General features: G+C 52.3%; 2 protein-coding genes across 2 annotated transcripts; both read left to right on the plus strand.

Moving 5' to 3' along the window:
* The first annotated feature begins 1473 nt into the window (after positions 1-1473).
* Mc1r (melanocortin 1 receptor) lies at positions 1474-2427 on the plus strand. Its single transcript, XM_004664824.2, has one exon. The coding sequence runs from the start codon at positions 1474-1476 to the stop codon at positions 2425-2427; it is 954 nt and encodes a 317-aa protein (XP_004664881.1).
* A 3101-nt stretch (positions 2428-5528) lies between these two features.
* Tubb3 (tubulin beta 3 class III) lies at positions 5529-18452 on the plus strand. Its single transcript, XM_004664823.2, has 4 exons — positions 5529-5667; positions 14932-15040; positions 16089-16199; positions 17074-18452. Exons 1-4 carry the CDS (start codon positions 5611-5613, stop codon positions 18147-18149), a joined length of 1353 nt encoding a protein of 450 aa, XP_004664880.1. The 5' UTR covers positions 5529-5610; the 3' UTR covers positions 18150-18452.
* The last annotated feature ends 224 nt before the right edge of the window (positions 18453-18676 follow it).

The raw sequence follows: 18676 nt of genomic DNA on the forward strand, positions 1-18676 counted from the left end.
AACTGCAGCTAAGTGGGGGTTGCTATCCACAGGCACCAGTAAGCCTTAGTCCATGAGGGGCACGGGCCAGAGCAGCCATGTACCTCACAAGGTACCATGAGGTTATTAGGCAAAGCTATCTAGGGCCTTGTCCAGCATTGCCCACTGTTCCTGGGATTTTTTTTTTCCAAGGTAGGGTCTTGCTTTTGGAATTCATTATGTATTCTCAGGGTGGCCTTGAACTCATAGTGATCCTCCTACCTCTGCCTCCCAAGTGCTGGGATTAAAGGCATGTGCCACGATACCTGGTGTTTCTGAGATTTTTTTTTTTTTGGTAATGTTTGAAAGTTCTTGGTCTTGAAGTTGAAGCTAGGTGTGATAGTGTAGGCCTTAGGAAGCTGAGGTAGGAGGATTGCTGTGAGTTTGAGGCCCAATCTGGGCCATAATGAGACCCTGCTTCAGGAAAAAAAAAAAAAAAAAAAACAAAGCCGGACATGGTGACCCATGCCTTTAATCCCAGTACTTGGAAGGTAGGAGGATTGCTGTGAGTTTGAGGCCACCCTGACACTACATAGTGAATTCCAGGTCAGCCTGGGCTAGAGCGAGACCCTGCCATGAAAAACCAAAAACAGAAAAAAGGAAGAAAATGCTACCACTTTTGGGGTGCTGAGGGTAAGGGATGGGTGTTCTTTGTCCGTAACTGAGCCTGATGCAGGCATATGGGAGGGGAAGGAGGTAAGGACAGCTCTGAAAAAAAGCTATTTTAAGATGGGTTGGTGGGAGGGGGTAGATGTTTTAAGATGGGACTGGATGGGTTTTGCAGGTGGGATTGCACAGGACAAGTCCTAGCAAGGCTTGGGCATTTGGAGGGGAGGTCCAGACACTCTGCAGGGACTTTGAACAAAAAGGGGGAGACATGGTGCTCTACATGGAGCTGACTCCCTCAGCCGCCCAGTGCTGCTTGAGCCCCCTGGTGGCAGCCCAAGGTGGTGAGGGCGCCCAGATGTCTCACATCCCAGACATCTGCCCATCATGTGGCCACCCTCAGGAGGAGGAGGGGCTCTGTGAACAACTTTAAAGATATAGAGAAAGGCTCCATTCTTCCTGGGATCTCAGCTCAGCTCAGCCCAGCCTAGGGAGGCAGGAGGCCAGGCACAGTTATCAGAGGCAGGTGACTGAGAAGCTGGGAGGAGGCTAGAGGCTTAGAAATGTCCTGACCTGATGTGCTTCCAGGGAGGAGTCAGGGAGAGCAGCAGAGGGCCAGGCTCCTTCACACTGGCAGTAACTCAGGGTCCTAGCCAGGAAGTGTCTAGACTCTGCCTGGGTTGCACCTGGGCCGACCTGTCTGTCCAGCCACAGAGAGGGTAAGCGTGAGGGTAAATCTGGGGGTACCCAGATGGAAGGAGACAAGTGTGTGGGACACTAGAACCCTCCTGATGGCACTGTGAGCTGAGAAGAACGCCTGGAGGCTCACACCAGTTGCTGGAAGGGACTATGTCCACACATGGGCTCCAGAAGAGCCTGCTGCTGGATTTGCTCAACTCCACCCTTATGGCTACTTCCAACCTCACATTGGCCAGTAACCAGACAGGACCCTGGTGCCTGCAGGTGTTCATACCAGATGGCCTCTTCTTCAGCCTGGGGCTGGTGAGCATGGTGGAGAACGTGCTGGTGGTGGTTGCCATTGCCAAGAACCGCAACCTGCATTCGCCAATGTACTGCTTCATCTGCTGCCTGGCCCTGTCGGACTTGCTGGTGAGCACAAGCATTGTGTTGGAGACCACCATCATCCTGCTACTACAGGCGGGGGCCTTGGTGACCAGGGCTGCCGTGGCGCAGCAGCTGGACAATGTAATCGACGTGCTTATCTGCAGCTCCATGGTGTCCAGTCTCTGCTTTCTTGGAGCCATTGCTGTGGACCGCTACATCTCCATCTTCTACGCTTTGCGTTATCACAGCATTGTGACGCTGCCCCGGGCACGATGGGCCGTCGCTGCCATCTGGGTGGCCAGCATCTCCTCCAGCACCCTCTGCATCGCCTACTACAACCACACAGTGGTTCTGCTCTGCCTCGTCACCTTCTTCCTAGCCCTGCTGGTGCTCATGGCAGTTCTGTACGCCCATATGCTCATGCGGGCTAGTCAGCACGCCCGGGACATTGCCCGGTTTCAGAGGCAGCGCCCTACTCGCCAGGGCTTCTGCCTCAAGGGGGCCATCACCCTCACTATCCTGCTGGGCATTTTCCTCCTGTGTTGGGGCCCCTTCTTTCTACACCTTACACTCATCATCCTGTGCCCCAAGCACCCCACCTGCAGCTGCATCTTCAAGAACTTCAACCTCTTCCTCACCTTGATCATCTTCAGCTCCATCATCGACCCCCTCATCTACGCCTTCCGCAGCCAGGAGCTCCGCACAACGCTCAGGGAGGTGCTGCTGTGCTCCTGGTGAGAAGGGAGGGCGACGTTTGATCTCATGGTAAAGGTGCTGGGCAGAGGGAGATGGTGATATTCATAAACAGAGTCCCTCCCCTTCTTGGCCCCCATTTGCCCAAGGATGAACTAGATGAATTGTAAGCTGGGGACACAGACTGCCTGGGAGAGGGGTAAGTGTGACTCCATCCAAGGCAGCTATGGGGACTTGAAGAGGCTGAGGCAGGGTCGAGCCTCAGGCAGTGTGGGTAGACCACAGGCTCCTGAAGAGACTATCTTTCTCCTGGAGAGCTCTACCTCTACCCACTGTCTAGGCATTCCCCACCTTAACCCAGATCTTTCTGTCCATATTTAGGGCTGGGCCTCAACTGCTGAGACAAGAAGAGGGTAAGGCACTTACCTGCAAAGCCAAAGGACCCAGGTTCGATCCCTCAGTACCCACGTAAAACCTGATGCACAAGGTGGTGCATGCATCTGGAGTTCATTTGCAGTGGCTGGAGGAGGCCCTGGTGTACCTATTCTCTCTATCTGCCTCTGTCTGTCAAATAAAAAATAAAATACTTTTTAAAAAGAACAAGAGCCACAAAGGAGTGTTGCTCAGGTGAAGGCTTTGGGAGAAAGATTTTGTAACCAGAAAGATCACAAAGATCAGTAGCAGACTATGTCTGGAAGTGAGCTCCCTGCATCATTCAAGGGACCAGAATTGCTGGATGGGCATCTTGCACAAGGGATGTATCCAATGTGCACAACGGGGAGTAGGGTTGATGCCTAGAGGACCAGTTCTAAGGCTCATGGGAAACCCTGGAGGTGGGTACCCAACTACTTGCCACATTGACTGGACAGCCTGCTCCACTGAGTGCCTATTCTGGCTTCAGCAGAGGCTGTTGGTGAGAACCAGTGACCAGAGCCTGAGGCTTAAGGCCAGGAAGCAACTGTAATGCCGAGCTTAGATGTGGCCTCACCACCGTCCGCCCTGGATTCTTGCAGGAGTTGCTTGAATTCTGGATGAGGGGAGAGCAGAGATCAGAGTGATTCGGGGACAAGGGAGTCACAGAAACCACAGCCCCCGAGAGATCCTGAATGACCTGATTGGACCCTCTCAGCTCCTCTGTAGATACAGACTAGCACAGGGCATGAGGCAGTAGGCTCAGAAGTCTTCAGTCACCTCCATGATGACAGGTCTCTGATACTGTCCAGGCTGACTTCAGCCCAACCACACACTGCAACAGGGCCACAGAGCCCCAGCCCCTTGAGTGACCTTTGCCAGGGCTTGTCCATTTCTTGACCTCATCCCCTCAGCTCCTTCAGCTATGGCACACAGTGGATGGATCCATCATCCTCATCTTCCCCAAGTTGCCCTTAAAGGCCCATGATGCAGGGTGGGCCAGGGACTGGGGTGTGTCCTATTGAACGTGGGTATCAGTGCTCTCTGCCAGTCCTGGGAAGTATCAGGACCTGGTCTCTAAGGATGGAGGAGGGTGCTGTGGGGCTAAGCAGGGTTCAAGTCCATGTTCCAGGGAAGTGGTACCTAGGGTGAGGTGAACGACACTGCTTGCTACTGCGGAGTGGCTGGGCCCTCCCTCTGTTGCCACATGGGCTTTGTGCTGCATAGGCCACTTTGGACTCTCCACAGATGCTGAGAATTCAGCTATCCTCTTTTGGAGTGGCCTCAATTGTAGCTGAGTCTGGGAAGCAGCCCTTGGCCAATCCTTAGCCCTGACTGCTGGCCTGAGACTGGGAGCTGATTCCCGGCAGAGTCAGCCTTTGCTGGGAGACAGGACTGTGAGTCAGCCTTCATCCTGGCACCAGAACTCTCTGGGGACACAGGCGGGGCAGGGGGAGGGAGAGGGGGAGCAGCCTGGCACTGACAGCAGTTCAGGCCTCTGGATGTTTCCAAGCATCTCCTCCTATGCAGACAAGGAGGCAGAGCCAGATGCTTAGCCAGGGCTCCTTGCACAGGGCCAGCTGGAAACCAACCACAGAAAGCCACATCACGGACACACTGTGGGGGAGGGGCGACTCTTCAGAACAAAAGACCCATCTCTAAACTCCCCAAATTGGGAAGCTTTTCCTGAGACGAGAGGATCATGCACGGCCACTCCACACAGCACACGCCTGTGCAGCGTGTACACAGGTACCTGCAACTTGTCCTCAGCTGCTCTTGTGAAATGAGTCTTGTTTGTGGACCCGTTCATGAAAGGTGGTGCTGTCTCAGACTCTTCTAGAAAGATTTCTACCATGGAATTATCATAAAGGTCCTTATAAGGTGCTACTGCATAAATCCGTGGTGTATGCATGCATTGTATAACGCACACACTGCGTGTTCTCACCATCATCTGACTCTTCCTCCCAAGACCACCCCCTCCACACACAGTCACCCGACCTAGGTCGTTCCAGCTGGCTCCAGGGTCCCTCCTCACCCTCACTTGTACCAGAATCCAAGGGTACCCGTGACATCAGGGAATGGATCAGACAGAAAACCCTGCCCCGCCACCATCCTCCACCCACCCTGGCCGGTCCATTGCCTGGCTTTTGTGTCCTTATGACAATTCCTGACGCAGATACTCGTGGAGCAGGGGCCACATGCTGTGCATGCTTGTGAGGAGCAGTACCCTCAAGGCAGCCCCTTGGGGAGCAGAGGTCAGGTGTCCCCCACCTCCACGCTGCAGACCTCAGTTGAAAACATAACCCATCGCTATGATGGCGTTTCCCAAACCTGCACAACGGGCTTAGGGCGGATCCATGTTTTTCCTGCTTTGCCCACCCGTAGGGACTCGAGAAAACCTCAAGAGTACCTTGTCTACCCACCAGACCGAGAAGATGGGGTTTGGTCCCTAAACGACCGGTGAGGAAGAAAGACCCTCACAAAGCCACAGGGTGGGGCTGGGGCGGAACTGCGAGGGCAGCTGCTGGGGTGGAGCACCGAAGGCCGGGGCTCTATTGTCCCGGGAGCCCAAGGCCCCACGGCGGCCCCTCCTCCGAAGGCGCGGCCGGGCGGGCACCGCATTGTGCAGGCGGAGCGCGATGCCCGGTGCTGATGCTGCAGAGCCTGCCGCATTCTGCGGCGGCGCCTCGCGATTGGCCCGCCTCGATGACGTCAGCCGGCGGGGCGGGGCCGCCGCTATAAGAGGGCCGGGCGGGGGCCGCCGAGTCTCCGCAGCCCGCCTTCCGCCCCGCGCTCCAGCCGCAGCTCGCAGCCAGCATGAGGGAGATCGTACACATCCAGGCCGGCCAGTGTGGCAACCAGATCGGGGCCAAGGTGAGGTCGCGCCGCCCCGCGTTCCGTGTCCCTCGTCCCCACGGGTGCTGGACCCGGAGAGGAAAAGGGAAGCTGCACCCCGAGCCCCCGCTGTCGCCGGCCGAACAAAGGAAGGAGCCCAGCCCCGAAGCGGGAGACTGGGACCCCTGGGGTCTCCCACCTTGCTTCCCCCACACCCGTCATTCTGCTCCGTGCCAGGTTGCCCCTGGCCATCGGGATGCAGCCCCGCTGACCCGGCTCCATTCATTTTGCGCCCGCCCCCGGGGTGCCAGCAGGTGCGGGGTGGAGTGGGGGCGCCGTCCAGGCGTGGCCGTCTTTGGGACCGCCACTTAGTCTGATGTGAAATGGGTGTGGCGGGCATCTTTGGGTGGGGCTCTCCCCTAAACCCATAATGACTCCCTCTGTCCAAACCCCCACTGGAGAACCAGAATGGTCCTTCCAAGGGGCCAGTGAGCCCTCACTCCCCCATCCTTGCTCAGATCACCCTCTGCTTCCAGCCCCACCCTGTTCCTTTGTTGGAGGGGTTGGGCCTGGACTAGGGTGACCTTGGTCCAGGACTGGTCTGTCCCCTCAGCTCAGCCCTGCCTGGGCAAAGCCCTCAATCCTGGATGGGCCCTCTCAGGGCTTCCCACTCAGAACTGGACTCGGAACAAAGCCGGTTTGTAGGGATGCGGTGGAGAGCTGCGTCTCTGCTCCACTTTCCCTCCATTGTTAGCCCACCTCCAGTTGTTGGGGCTTGGGCAGGAAAAGGTGTTGGTGCAATGACTCTACATCCCTTCCCTGACTCAGGAGGTAGCTGTTCTGTGCCCACGCCCTAGAAGGCTGCTCCTTGTCCAAGGTCACAGCAAGGGGAAGACTGAGGCAGCAGCCCACTTGGGTCCTCCGCCAATGCCCAACCTGCAGGTTGGGCTGAATGGGGGGGGTGTGCTACTACTTGAAGGGTCTTCCCTCTCAACAAACGGGGTGGCCTAGCTTTGTCAGTTCTGAGGCCAAGACCCAGATCAGTGGTGGTGGGGAGCTGGTTCCTAAAGAAGGAGGTGGGAGAGACAGGTCCTGGAGGGGAGGGGCCAGGCGAAGGCAGCCTCTGGAGGATGTTACCATGGAGACCAGGCTGGAACAAAAAGCTAATTACCATGGGCTGGGGCAACCACGTGGCTGACATGTAAATTGCAAGTTTGGCTGTAGGGCGGAGGTGTCTTTGGTGGTGGTGGGGTGGGCAGTGCCAGGGAGACTCCTAATCACGGAGGAGACAGCTGCTCCTGATCTAGGAAAGGATGGGAGGGGGAGAGGCAGCCTGGGGCAAGAGTCTCAGATCAAATCAGGACTCCTGGGGCAATCGCTGACAGCTGCCCTGGCCTGAAGGGAGGGGCTGAGTTCTCATTAATGTGGTCACTGGGGCCAGGCTTGCCCTGAACATCTGCTCCTAAGTGTCAGGGGTGAGTGGGGGAGGGAGGGTTGGCAGCCTTGAGGTGACCCTCCCATGTTGAGTCTGGCCCAGCTCTGTGAACCCATAGGGGCTCCTGTCAAACTCAAAGCCTTTTGCTTTGTTTTGTTTTGTTTCAAGGTAGGGTTTCACTGTAGCCTAGGCTGACCTGGAATTCACTATATAGTCTCAGGGTGGCCTTGAACTCATGGCAATCCTCCTACTTCTGCCTTCCAAGTGCTGGGATTAAAGGCATGCCCATTACTTCTTATTTTTCCAGGGACATTTTTCTTAATTCATGCATGTTTTAAAATTTATTATTTGATCCTTTTAAACAATACAAGCAAGAGGGGAGAATTTTCTTGGGGACTAGTGTCTTACTTTTCCACAGCCCCTCCTCCCACAACACCTCCCTGTTCTAGAAGGTTTCCAGAGACCAGACTGAGGGGCCAGGGCCTGTGAGGGATTCACCTTCTCAACATCTGCTCCAGACCACATGTGGGTCCTGGTGAGAGCTGCCCTACAGTAGCAAGCGATGGATGGGCAGTGAGGACTGTTTTCTTGCTTGTGGGTCCTTGGGTGGTGTCCGTCTTAGCACAAAGGGCCACTGGCTCTAGTGAGGTGCCTGGGTTGGGGTGCGGTAGAAAGAGAAGTCTGAGGGCAAGAGCAAACACTTGGGATGCATTAACGATTCATGAGTTTGTCACTACCTGTGAGTGTTAAGTCACCAGGCCTGGTGCCTCTCTTCGCCTCTCAAAGGCCATGAGATGGGGTTCACCCTCCCCCTAGGCTGAGAAAAGTGAAGCTCCAGCAAGTTGAGTCACTTGCTTTGGAGCATACCACGGGTTGGGGCAAGGCAGAAATTTTAGTTTAGGTCTGTGCAGACATGTCAGGATGGGCGGTGACTCACGCCCACAAAACAAAACAAAACAAAAAAAAAAAAACCACGTAACTAGGCCACCCACTCTCCTTACTTTGCTGGGGTTAGGAGCTGTGGACCCATTCTCCCATCCAGGGATAGGACAGTCCAGGAGCCCTCTGGAAAGTATCTTTGTGTGGTCTTTGTCTATACCAGGAGTCCCTTTCCCTAGGCTGTTGGGTGGGGCCTCTGGAGGGGTGGAGCCTGATTGATAGCCAATGGGAGAGGGTGATCCCTACCACACCCCCTCCACTCCAGGGGACCTAGCCGGGAAGGCACTGGGGGCCCTAAGGAGCTAAGTACTTGTGGTTCCTGGCCCTGCTGAGGAGGCTGTACCGTCCAACTTGGCCTTGGCTTCCTGTCACCTATTGTTCTCAGAGTGGAAAGCAGATGTCAGAGAAGGTCAGCACCGTGGACAGCGCCCTCGCGGACAGCGCCACCATGGTCTGCTAAATGGAGCCCAGGGTTTAAGGGAGAGGACAGGATCCTTGGGGCTGCTGACACCTGGTGGTTTCCTTTCCTCGAATGCTGCATATATTCAGATTCATATTCAGTTACTTGTTAATACGTAGTATATTTTACTGATAAGGGTTTTTTTTATTTTTTTTTTGGTTTTGGTTCCTCCAGCTGGGATTACAATTGTACAACACTATGCCTGGCAAGATTTCATTTTGAGTTACCATTTTATTGATTTTAATTACAAAGCAATTATTATTGTTGTTGTCGTCATTTACTTATGTTTGTTTTTGGAGGCAGTGTCTCTCTCTAGCCTAGACTGACCTGGAATCACTATGTAGTCTCAGGGTAGCCTTGAACTCACAGCGATCCTCCTACTTTTGCCTCTGAGCACTGGAATTAAAGGCGTGTGCTACCAAGCCTGGCAAAAAGCAATTATTAATGTATTATTTTCCTGTAAAAATGGAAACATGCCAGGCATGGTGGTGCACACCTTTATACCAGCACTCAAGAGGCTGAGGTAGGAGAATTGCCATGAATTTGAGGCCAACCTGTGCTATAAAGTGAGTTCTAGGTCATCTTGTTCTAGAGTTAGATCCTGAAAGAGGCTGGAAATGTCGCTCAGTAGTAGAGTACTTGCCTAGCATGCAGGAGGCCTTGGATCTGATCCCCATGAGAATGACAAAAAATGAAAGACAAGGGCTGGAGAAAGGGTTAGGTGTGCTTTCTGCACAAACATGAGGGCCTGAAACTGACCAAGTTTGACTCTCATAGCCACTGGGCTTGGCCATGCGTGCCTGTAACCCCAGTCCTGTAAAGGGGAGCAAAGACCAGGAAATCACTCTAACTCATGAAAAGCAGCAGCTCCAATATTAGTTAAGAGACTCCAACTCAAACAAGAATGGGTGAAAGAGCCAGGCGTGGTGGCGCATGCCTTTAATCCCAGCACTTGGGATGCAGAGGTAGGAGGATCGCAGAGAGTTCAAGGCCATCCTAAGACTACATAGTGAAATGGAGACCCTACCTCAAAAAAATAAAATAAAATAAGGACGGCATAGTGGTTGAGGCACTTGCCTGCAAAGCCAAAGGACCCAGGTTCAATTCCCAAGGACCCATGTATTCCAGATACACAAGGTGGTGCATGCATCTGGATTTTATTTGCAGTGGGGCTGGAGGCCCTGGCATGCTCATTCCATTTCTGTCTCTCTCTCAAATAAATAATTTTTGTTTTGTTTTGATTTTTCGAGGTAGGGTCTCACTCTACTATATAGTCTCAGGGTGGCCTTGAACTCATGGCAATAATCCTACTTCTATCTCCCGAGTTCTGGGATTAAAGGCATGCACCACCACACCTGGCTAATAAATAAATAATTTTAAAAATAAAATAAATAAACAGAATGGTTGGGGCTGGAGAGATGGCTTAGCAGTTAAGGCATTTGCCTGCAAAGCCAAAGGACCTTGGTTCGATTCCTCAGGACCCATGTAAGCCAGATGCACAAGGTGGCACATGTGTCTGGAGTTCGTTTACAGTGGCTGAAGGCCCTGCTGTGCTCATTGTTTCACTCTCTCTCTCTCTCAAATAAATAAATATATAAAATAAAAATAATCAGCTAAAAAAAGAATGGGTGGAAGAGCGATGGAGCAGGACATCCAACATTCTGTTCTGGCCATTGTAGGTGAGTGCATGGGGTGCTGCAACACACATTTATATGTGTATACCACACACATGCACACAACATGTTACATACACACAGGCAAGCAAAAAAAAAAAAAACAAACAAAAAACAGGCTGGGTATGGTGTCTGCACTGGGAGACTTAGGTAGGAGTATTGCTGTGTGTTGGAGGTCAGCCTGAAAAAAAAACGAAGCTGGAGAGATGGCTTAGCAGTTAAGGCGTTTGTGCAAGGTCACATCTGCATACTAGGTAGCACATACATCTGGAGTTCTATCACAGTGTCTGGAGGCCTTGATGTGCCAATTCCCCCCCTTCTCTCTCTCTCTCTTTTTTTTTTCTCTCTCTCCCTCGGTCTCTTGCTTTTAAAAAGGCCAGTTTGGGGCTGGAGAGATGGCTTAGCAGTTAAGTGCTTGCCTGTGAAACCTAAGGACCCCGGTTCAAGGCTCGATTCTCCAGGACCCACGTTAACCAGATGCACAAAGGGGCACATGCATCTGGAGTTATTTGCAGTGGCCAGAAGCCCTGTCGTGCCCATTCTCACTCTTTCTCTCTCTCTCTATCTGCCTCTTTCTCCCTATGTCACTCTCAAATAAATAAAAATGAACAAAAAGAATTAAAAAAAAAAGTCCAGTTTGTTGGGCTTGCCACAAAAAAACATTGAAACACTATAGAGAGCTAAGTGTGATGTTGTACACCTGTAGCCCTAGCAACTGGGGAGGCTGAGGCAAAAGAATTTTGCCCTAAAATTTTGAGGCCAGCTTGGGTAATATACCAGCACTCTGTCTCAAGAAGAATAAAGAGAAAAGAAACACTACAAAGTGATCTGCTATTTACTTATTTTTTCCTCCTCCTCTTTTTTTTTTTTTTTTCCCCCCCGGAGGTAGGATCATGCTCTAGCCCAGGCTGACCTGCAGTTCACTATGTAGTCTCAGGGTGGCCTTGAACTCATGGTGATCCTCCTACCTCTGCCTTCCAGGTGCTGGGATTAAAGGCATGTGCCACCATAACCAGCTCATTATTAATTTTTTTTTTTATTTTGAGAGAGAGAGTGGGTGTGCCAGGGCCTTCAGCAGCTGTGAATGAACTGCAGACGCGTGCGCCCCCTTGTGTGCATGTGTGACATTGCATGCTTGTATCATTGTGCATCTGGCGATGTGGGACATGGAGAGTTAAGCATGTGTTGTTAGGCTTCACAGGCAAGCACCTTAACCACTAAGCAATCTTTCCAGCCCTATTTACTTATTTTTAAATTAAAATGTTTTGAGCCTTTCCCACTCTTTCTCTCTCAAATAAATAAATTTTAAAAATTAAAATGTTTTGAGGCAAGACCTTAGTATGTAGCTCAGACTGGTTGTGAATTTATAGAGATCTCCTGCTTCAGCCTCCTGAGTGCTGAGATTATAGGTGTGCAACACCACACATTCAGCTTATATAGCCTGCCATTTAACCATCCGCTAGCATTAGCAAAGGGCAAACTATGAAGTCTCTTTTTTAAAAAAAAATATTTTTCTTTATTTATTTGAGAGAGAGGGAGGGAGATAATGGGTGTGCCAGGGCCTCCAGCCACTGCAAATGAACTCCAGATGTGCACACCCCTTGAGCATCTGGCTTACATGGGTCCTGGGGAATTGAACCTGAGTCCTTTGGCTTTGTATGTAAGCTCCTTAACCACTAAACCATTTCTCCAGCCCCTGAAAAGTCTCTTTATCCCAACTTGAGACATGTTTCTTGGGATACCACTGTTTTTCTATCTTCTGATTTGTTTTGTTATGTGTACATATGACTTTAAAACTCTAAATAGAAGGCTGGAGAGAAGCCTCAGTGGTTAAGGCACTTGTCTGCAAAGCTTAGGGGGCTGGGTTCAATTCCCCGGTACCCACATAAAGCCACATGGTATATGTATCTAGAATTTGTTTGCAGTGGTTAGAGGCTCTGGTGCGCCCGTTCTCTATCTGCCTCTCTCTCTCTCTCTCAAATAAATAAGTTAATTAAATATTTAAAAACCTCTAAATAGGGCTGGAGAGACAGTTTAGCAGCTAAGGTGCTGCCTGTAAAGCCTGAGGACTACTGTTGGAATCTCCAGGTCCCACCAAGTCAGATGTAATGAGACAAGCATGCAATGGTGCACATGTGCACGAGGGGGCGCACGTGTGATGAGTTCACAGCGGCTGAAGGTCCTAGTGTACCCATTCTCTCTCTCTCTCCCCCTCCCTCTCTCTCTCAGAGTAAATAAAATAAAATAAAACCCCCAAAATAGCACCTATGATCTTTTCACAAATGAAGCCCATATCTGCTGAATGCTTTCAGGCCCAGGCTAGCTGCTTGTAGGCACTACTGACACGTCCACCTTATAGGTAGGACTAGTTCACTAGTCCACTTCCCCAGGACAGCCAGCTGTAGAGAACCTCGTAGACTCGCGGACAGCCCAGTGACTCAGTCACTCACACGTGACATTGAGCTCCTCCACCAATGTATGGGTTGGTGGCTGTGGGAACCCTGAAGCCAGAGGTTGGATGATGCCCCAGGGTTATGCAGGCTAAGTCCCTGGCTCAGAGAATACTAGCAACTGGAGTTCTCTAGGCCAGCTTCCAGGCTAAACAGCAGGGTCAGGCCTGAATGAATGCCTCTGACATTTCTAAGTTTTTATTTTCCCAGTTAAAAAAATTAACACATCTGGAGCTGGGAGCGGTGGCACATGCCTTTAATCCCAGGGCTCAGGAGGCAGAGGCAGGAGGATCGCCATGAACTTGAGACCACCCTGACACTACATAGTGAATTCCAGGACAGTGTGGGCTAGAGCGAGACCCTACCTTGAAAGCCAAAAAAGGCAGGGGGTGCTGGTGGGATGGCTTAGCAGTTAAGGCACTTGTCTTAAGGACCCGGGTTCTATTCCCTAGTACCCATGTAAGCCAGATCCACAAGGTGGCTCATGCATCTGGAGTTCTTTTGCAGTGACTAGAGGCCCTGGCACATCCATATTCTCTCCTTCTCTTTCAAATAAATAAATAAAAATAAGAATTAAAAATATTTTTATAAAAGAGGAGGAGGAGGGCTAGAGAGATGGCTTAGTGGTTAAGTGCTTGCTGTGAAGCCTAAGGACCCCAGTTCGAGGCTCGATTCCCCAGGATCCACATAAACTAGATGCACAAGGTGGCACACACATCTGGAGGTTGCTTGTAGTGGCTGGAGGCCCTGGTGCTCCCATTCTCTCTCTCCCTATCTGCCTCTTTGTCTCTCTCTGTCTGTCCCTCTCAAATAAATAAATAAAAATAAACAAACAAAAAAAATAGGTGGAAACCTTGAGACTACATAGTGAATTCCAGGTCAGCCTGAGCTAGAGTGAAACCATACCTCAAAAAGATTAAAAAAAAAAAAAAAAAAGGAGGAAGAAATCCAAGCCTGTTACTGAGAAATGACCTCTGGAAAGAGTCCCTCAGGATAAGCTGCCAACCCCCGTGTGGTTTTATAATGGTGATTCTGTTCAAACTCTTTAGGCTAAAAAAAAATATTTTTAACTAATCTTTTTTAAGCCAACATGCACATGACAAAATTCCAACAGTACCAAAGGGTACTGTTCTCAATCCTGGGATCATGTCCCCAGGCAGAGCTTCTGTCAGAGACATCCAAATATAGATAAGCACATGCAAATTGTTTTCTAACCTGCTTTCTTCGTTGAGTAATCCTTGCCTCTGCGTGACTCCCATGTAGAGGCCCTTTGTTTTTGGAGGCCTGCATGCCATTAAAAAAAAAAAAAAATTAACTCCTCTGCAAGTGCTTCCTGCCCTGAGGAGAAAGAAGGGAGCAAGGGTGGGGGGGCTCTGGCAGCTCAGTCACATCCATGCCAGATGGGACTATGGAGGTCCTTTGTAGACCCTGTGCCCCGAGTGTTTCCCCGTGCCAGGCCTTTCTCCCTCAGGGAGCCTGCCTGCCTGTAATCAGTCCTGCATGGCACTGGTTCTGCCACAGCTCTCCTATACTTCAGATTAACTGCTCTCTCGAGAACCTCCTGTCATCAGACCCATTGTGCAGATGGCAGCAGGACACAGAGAGAGAGCCCTGATGACTGGCCGAAGATCACACAGGCTGGGAAGAGTTGGGGCAGGCTATGAGCTCTTGAGTCTAGGCTGTGCCCTGTGCTGCCCTTCCCTGCTGCAGTCGAGGGAGCGGCGTGTGAGGAGCACTGTGTTCCTGCCTTAGGGGAGACGGGCAGGTGCAGCAGGCCGTAAGCCAATGACCCTGGATACTGCTAGGCTCTACCTGGATGGGATGCATGACCTTGGGCAAGTCATTCTCCACTGGGGACTTGAATGGCTCCCCTATAGATCCAACTGGGGGTGCTCAGTGAGACTGGCTCCTAGGGTCCCTGTGGACCACAATACCTGAAGCCAGTGATTTGCCAGATAACTGCTGTACCTTGTCAGTGGACATGACTGGCACTGGCCCCGAGAGCCACATGTAGTGGCTGAGGACACGATGCTGGGTCAGGCCTGCATGCTGCCCCACCACTTGCTCTTGGCAGCTTTCCACCTTTGCTGTACCTCCAATCCCTTTTCCGAAAAGAAGGCATAAAAACTACCCCATGGGGTGTGTATGCTTTTGCCCACAAGTGTAGATTTGGGTCTGGAAACATGTCTGCGTGGGCTGAGCCCTGGTCTGTCCTAGGGGGTTGGTAATGTGCATAATTACTCCCTTTAAAGCCTCTCACTAAGGGCTTTCAGGCTTCAGGATGGAAAGGGCCTAGTTCAGATCACAGTTCCCATTCTGACTCCTGTTCTCTCATCCCTGTTGCAGTTCTGGGAGGTCATCAGTGATGAGCATGGCATAGACCCCAGTGGAAACTATGTGGGGGACTCGGACCTGCAGCTGGAGCGCATCAGCGTCTACTACAATGAAGCCTCCTGTAAGCACCCGTCCAGTACCCATCCCAACCCTGTCAGAGAGATGGGTGGAGTCCTAGCAGCAGCACCTCTGCCTCAGCACACGTGACTGTGACTGGAGACTGGGCAAGTCGAGGCTAGAGAGATGACTTAGCAGTTAAGGCACTTGTCTGGAAAGTCTAAGGACTCAGGTTTGACTCCCTAGTACCCACATAAGCCAGATGAACAAAGTGGCGAATGCATCTGGAGTTTGTTTGTAGTGCCTGGAGGCTCTGGCATGCCCATTCTCTCTAACTGCCTCTATCTCTAAAAAAAAAAAAAAAAAGCCGGGCATAGTGACACATGCCTTTAATCCCAGCACTCGGGAGGCAGAGGTAGGAGGATTGCCATGATTCAAGGCCACCCTGAGACTACATAGTGAACTCCAGGTCAGCTTGGGCTAGAGTGAAACCCTACCTCAAAAAAAACAAAACAAAACAAAAAAAACCAACCAACCAAACAACAACCAAAAAAAGATAGCAAAGCCAGGTGTGGTGGTGCATGCCTTTAATCCCCCCATGGGGGAGGCAGAGGTAGGAGGATTGCTGATACTACATAGTGAGTTCCAGGTCAGCCTGGGCTACAGTGAAACTCTACCTCGGGGTGGGGAGTGCGGGGGGGGGGGGGGAGAAAGTCACAGAGTAGGCCACTATAGAATGAGATGCAGATGTATTTAATGGCCCTGAGAGCTTTTGACAGTTAAGGGACAGGCAGGAGATTGGTGTATACTGGGCTCGTGGGGGTCAGAGGGAGAACTTGGTTAATGCTATGTGGCAGCTGGTACCAAGTCATTTTCATCACAGACTGATACAATGCTAACCTGTCTTCCTGGAACATGACTTGAGCCCAGCTGTCCTGTGTGTGAAGCATTCCACACATGGCCAGGAGTTTAGCATCATCCAGGCCTGTGGCACACATGCCAGCCCTATGGGTCAGAGTAGGAGGCTGGCAGGGTAGAGAGAGTATTCAGAGAGGAGGAGATAATGCCCTTGGGACCCTTGACCCACGTCACTGAACACCATCTTCCCTCAGCTCACAAGTATGTGCCCAGAGCCATCCTGGTGGACCTTGAGCCTGGGACCATGGACAGCGTCCGATCTGGGGCCTTTGGGCACCTCTTCAGGCCTGACAATTTCATCTTTGGTAAGTTTCTCGTGTTCCGGGATGTGATGACAGGCAAACCCAGTTCAGAGGACAGGTGTGGAGCATCAGAAAGAGGATGAAGCCAGGCCCTCAGTAGAAGCCTGCAGGGTAAAAGTGACTCTCCCATTTTACAGTGGGCACTGATGGTCCAGAGGACAGACTCCATGCAAGAAACACCCTGCTTACCTAGTGGTGTAAAACAACCTTCTGGAATTGTAACAGAAAACACAGAAGTGGGGCCTTAAAGAATTCAAGTTCATAAGCATGTGGCAAGAGCTCAGGGTGCCCTTGAGCCTGTATCTCAGTGGCAGGTCCCCAATGCTCACTCAGTCATGAGACTATGAGTTTACCTCGCTTCTGCCTTTTAAGACCCCAGCGCCTTAACTGGACGTTTCAGTTCTCAACCAGTCCTGCGCCTCAAGGAATTCTCAGGGCTACAAATGCCTTGTGCCGCGGGTTTCTTTTTATTTTGGAAAGCAGGAGTATTTAGTTCGAGCCTGTTGAAGAGAGCAGGGAGGGCGGCTGAGAAGCGCTCCCGCTGAGCTCTCAGCAGGCCAGTGGAAGGAAAAGGGGGCCGGAGGGAGAGGGCTGCACTACCCGCCCAGGACACACCTGGGAGGCAGCACAGGTCTGGTCTGGTCCCAGCTTCTCCATCTCCTGTCCAAATCATCCTGCAGCTGGGGTCCCCAGAACTCAGCAGTGATGGCCCAGGCAGGGCCCAGAATGGGGTGCAAAGGTAATGTTCTGCAGGGTGTGCACTTTCTAGGAAACCAAGAATGCAGCTTCCTTCTGGAAGGTTCAGGAAGGCCCTGGAGTTCTGGGCTGCAGGCCTCTCGACCCTTGCCGGTCACGTCTGCCTTTTCTGTCTCCACAGGCCAGAGTGGGGCCGGCAACAACTGGGCCAAGGGCCACTACACGGAGGGCGCGGAGCTGGTGGACTCGGTGCTGGACGTGGTGCGCAAGGAGTGCGAGAACTGCGACTGCCTGCAGGGCTTCCAGCTGACGCACTCGCTGGGCGGCGGCACGGGCTCGGGCATGGGCACGCTGCTCATCAGCAAGGTCCGCGAGGAGTACCCGGACCGCATCATGAACACCTTCAGCGTGGTGCCCTCGCCCAAGGTCTCGGACACGGTGGTGGAGCCCTACAACGCCACGCTGTCCATCCACCAGCTGGTGGAGAACACGGACGAGACGTACTGCATCGACAACGAGGCTCTCTACGACATCTGCTTCCGCACCCTCAAGCTGGCCACACCCACCTACGGGGACCTCAACCACCTCGTTTCAGCCACCATGAGTGGAGTCACCACCTCCCTCCGCTTCCCCGGCCAGCTCAACGCCGACCTGCGCAAGCTGGCTGTCAACATGGTGCCCTTCCCCCGCCTGCATTTCTTCATGCCTGGCTTTGCCCCACTCACGGCCCGGGGCAGCCAGCAGTACCGTGCCCTGACCGTGCCCGAGCTCACCCAGCAGATGTTCGACGCCAAGAACATGATGGCCGCGTGCGACCCGCGCCACGGCCGCTACCTGACCGTGGCCACCGTCTTCCGCGGGCGCATGTCCATGAAGGAGGTGGACGAGCAGATGCTGGCCATCCAAAGCAAGAACAGCAGCTACTTCGTCGAGTGGATCCCCAACAACGTCAAGGTGGCCGTGTGCGACATCCCGCCCCGGGGGCTCAAGATGTCCTCCACCTTCATCGGCAACAGCACGGCCATCCAGGAGCTGTTCAAACGTATCTCCGAGCAGTTCACCGCCATGTTCCGGCGCAAGGCCTTCCTGCACTGGTACACGGGCGAGGGCATGGATGAGATGGAGTTCACCGAGGCCGAGAGCAACATGAACGACCTGGTGTCCGAGTACCAGCAGTACCAGGATGCCACCGCCGACGAGGAGGGTGAAATGTACGAAGATGATGAAGAGGAATCCGAGGCCCAGGGCCCCAAGTGAAACCGCTCACAGCTGGGGTGTGCAGACCAGTGGCAGCCAGGGCCAAGACAAGCAGCATCTGTCCCCCACAGCTCTCTAGCTATTGACACTGCCCCCAGGTTTTGGTCCTTCAATATTTATGGCCATCCTAACCCTTCATTGAGTCCACCCGGCTCTGTCATCCCCAGTTAGGCCACCTCTGTATTCGCGTTGACCATTTGTCTTCTGTTTTATTGTGCCTCCAGCCTGATATTTTATGGTTTTTTTTTTAAACTGGTTTTATTTGGAGGGGGGGTTACTTAATAAATTTATTGCTGTCAGATTCTTCTGCCTGGTGCTGGAGAGTTTATTTTTGGAAAAGCGGGGCAAGGGTGGATAGATAGGGCAACCCTCATCTCATGAGCTAGCAGCTAAGGCCTGTGCTGAAGGGGTCTCAAGGTGAAGCTCAGGGAGGAGGGGAGGGGAATTGGAGAACGATTAGCTGTGCCTGGATAAAGCCCCCACCCCATAACTCCGGGAACATGTCTTGTGAGCGAGAAACCATCCCA

The sequence above is a fragment of the Jaculus jaculus genome, chromosome 1, assembly GCF_020740685.1.
Source record: "Jaculus jaculus isolate mJacJac1 chromosome 1, mJacJac1.mat.Y.cur, whole genome shotgun sequence".
Lineage (NCBI taxonomy): Eukaryota > Metazoa > Chordata > Mammalia > Rodentia > Dipodidae > Jaculus > Jaculus jaculus.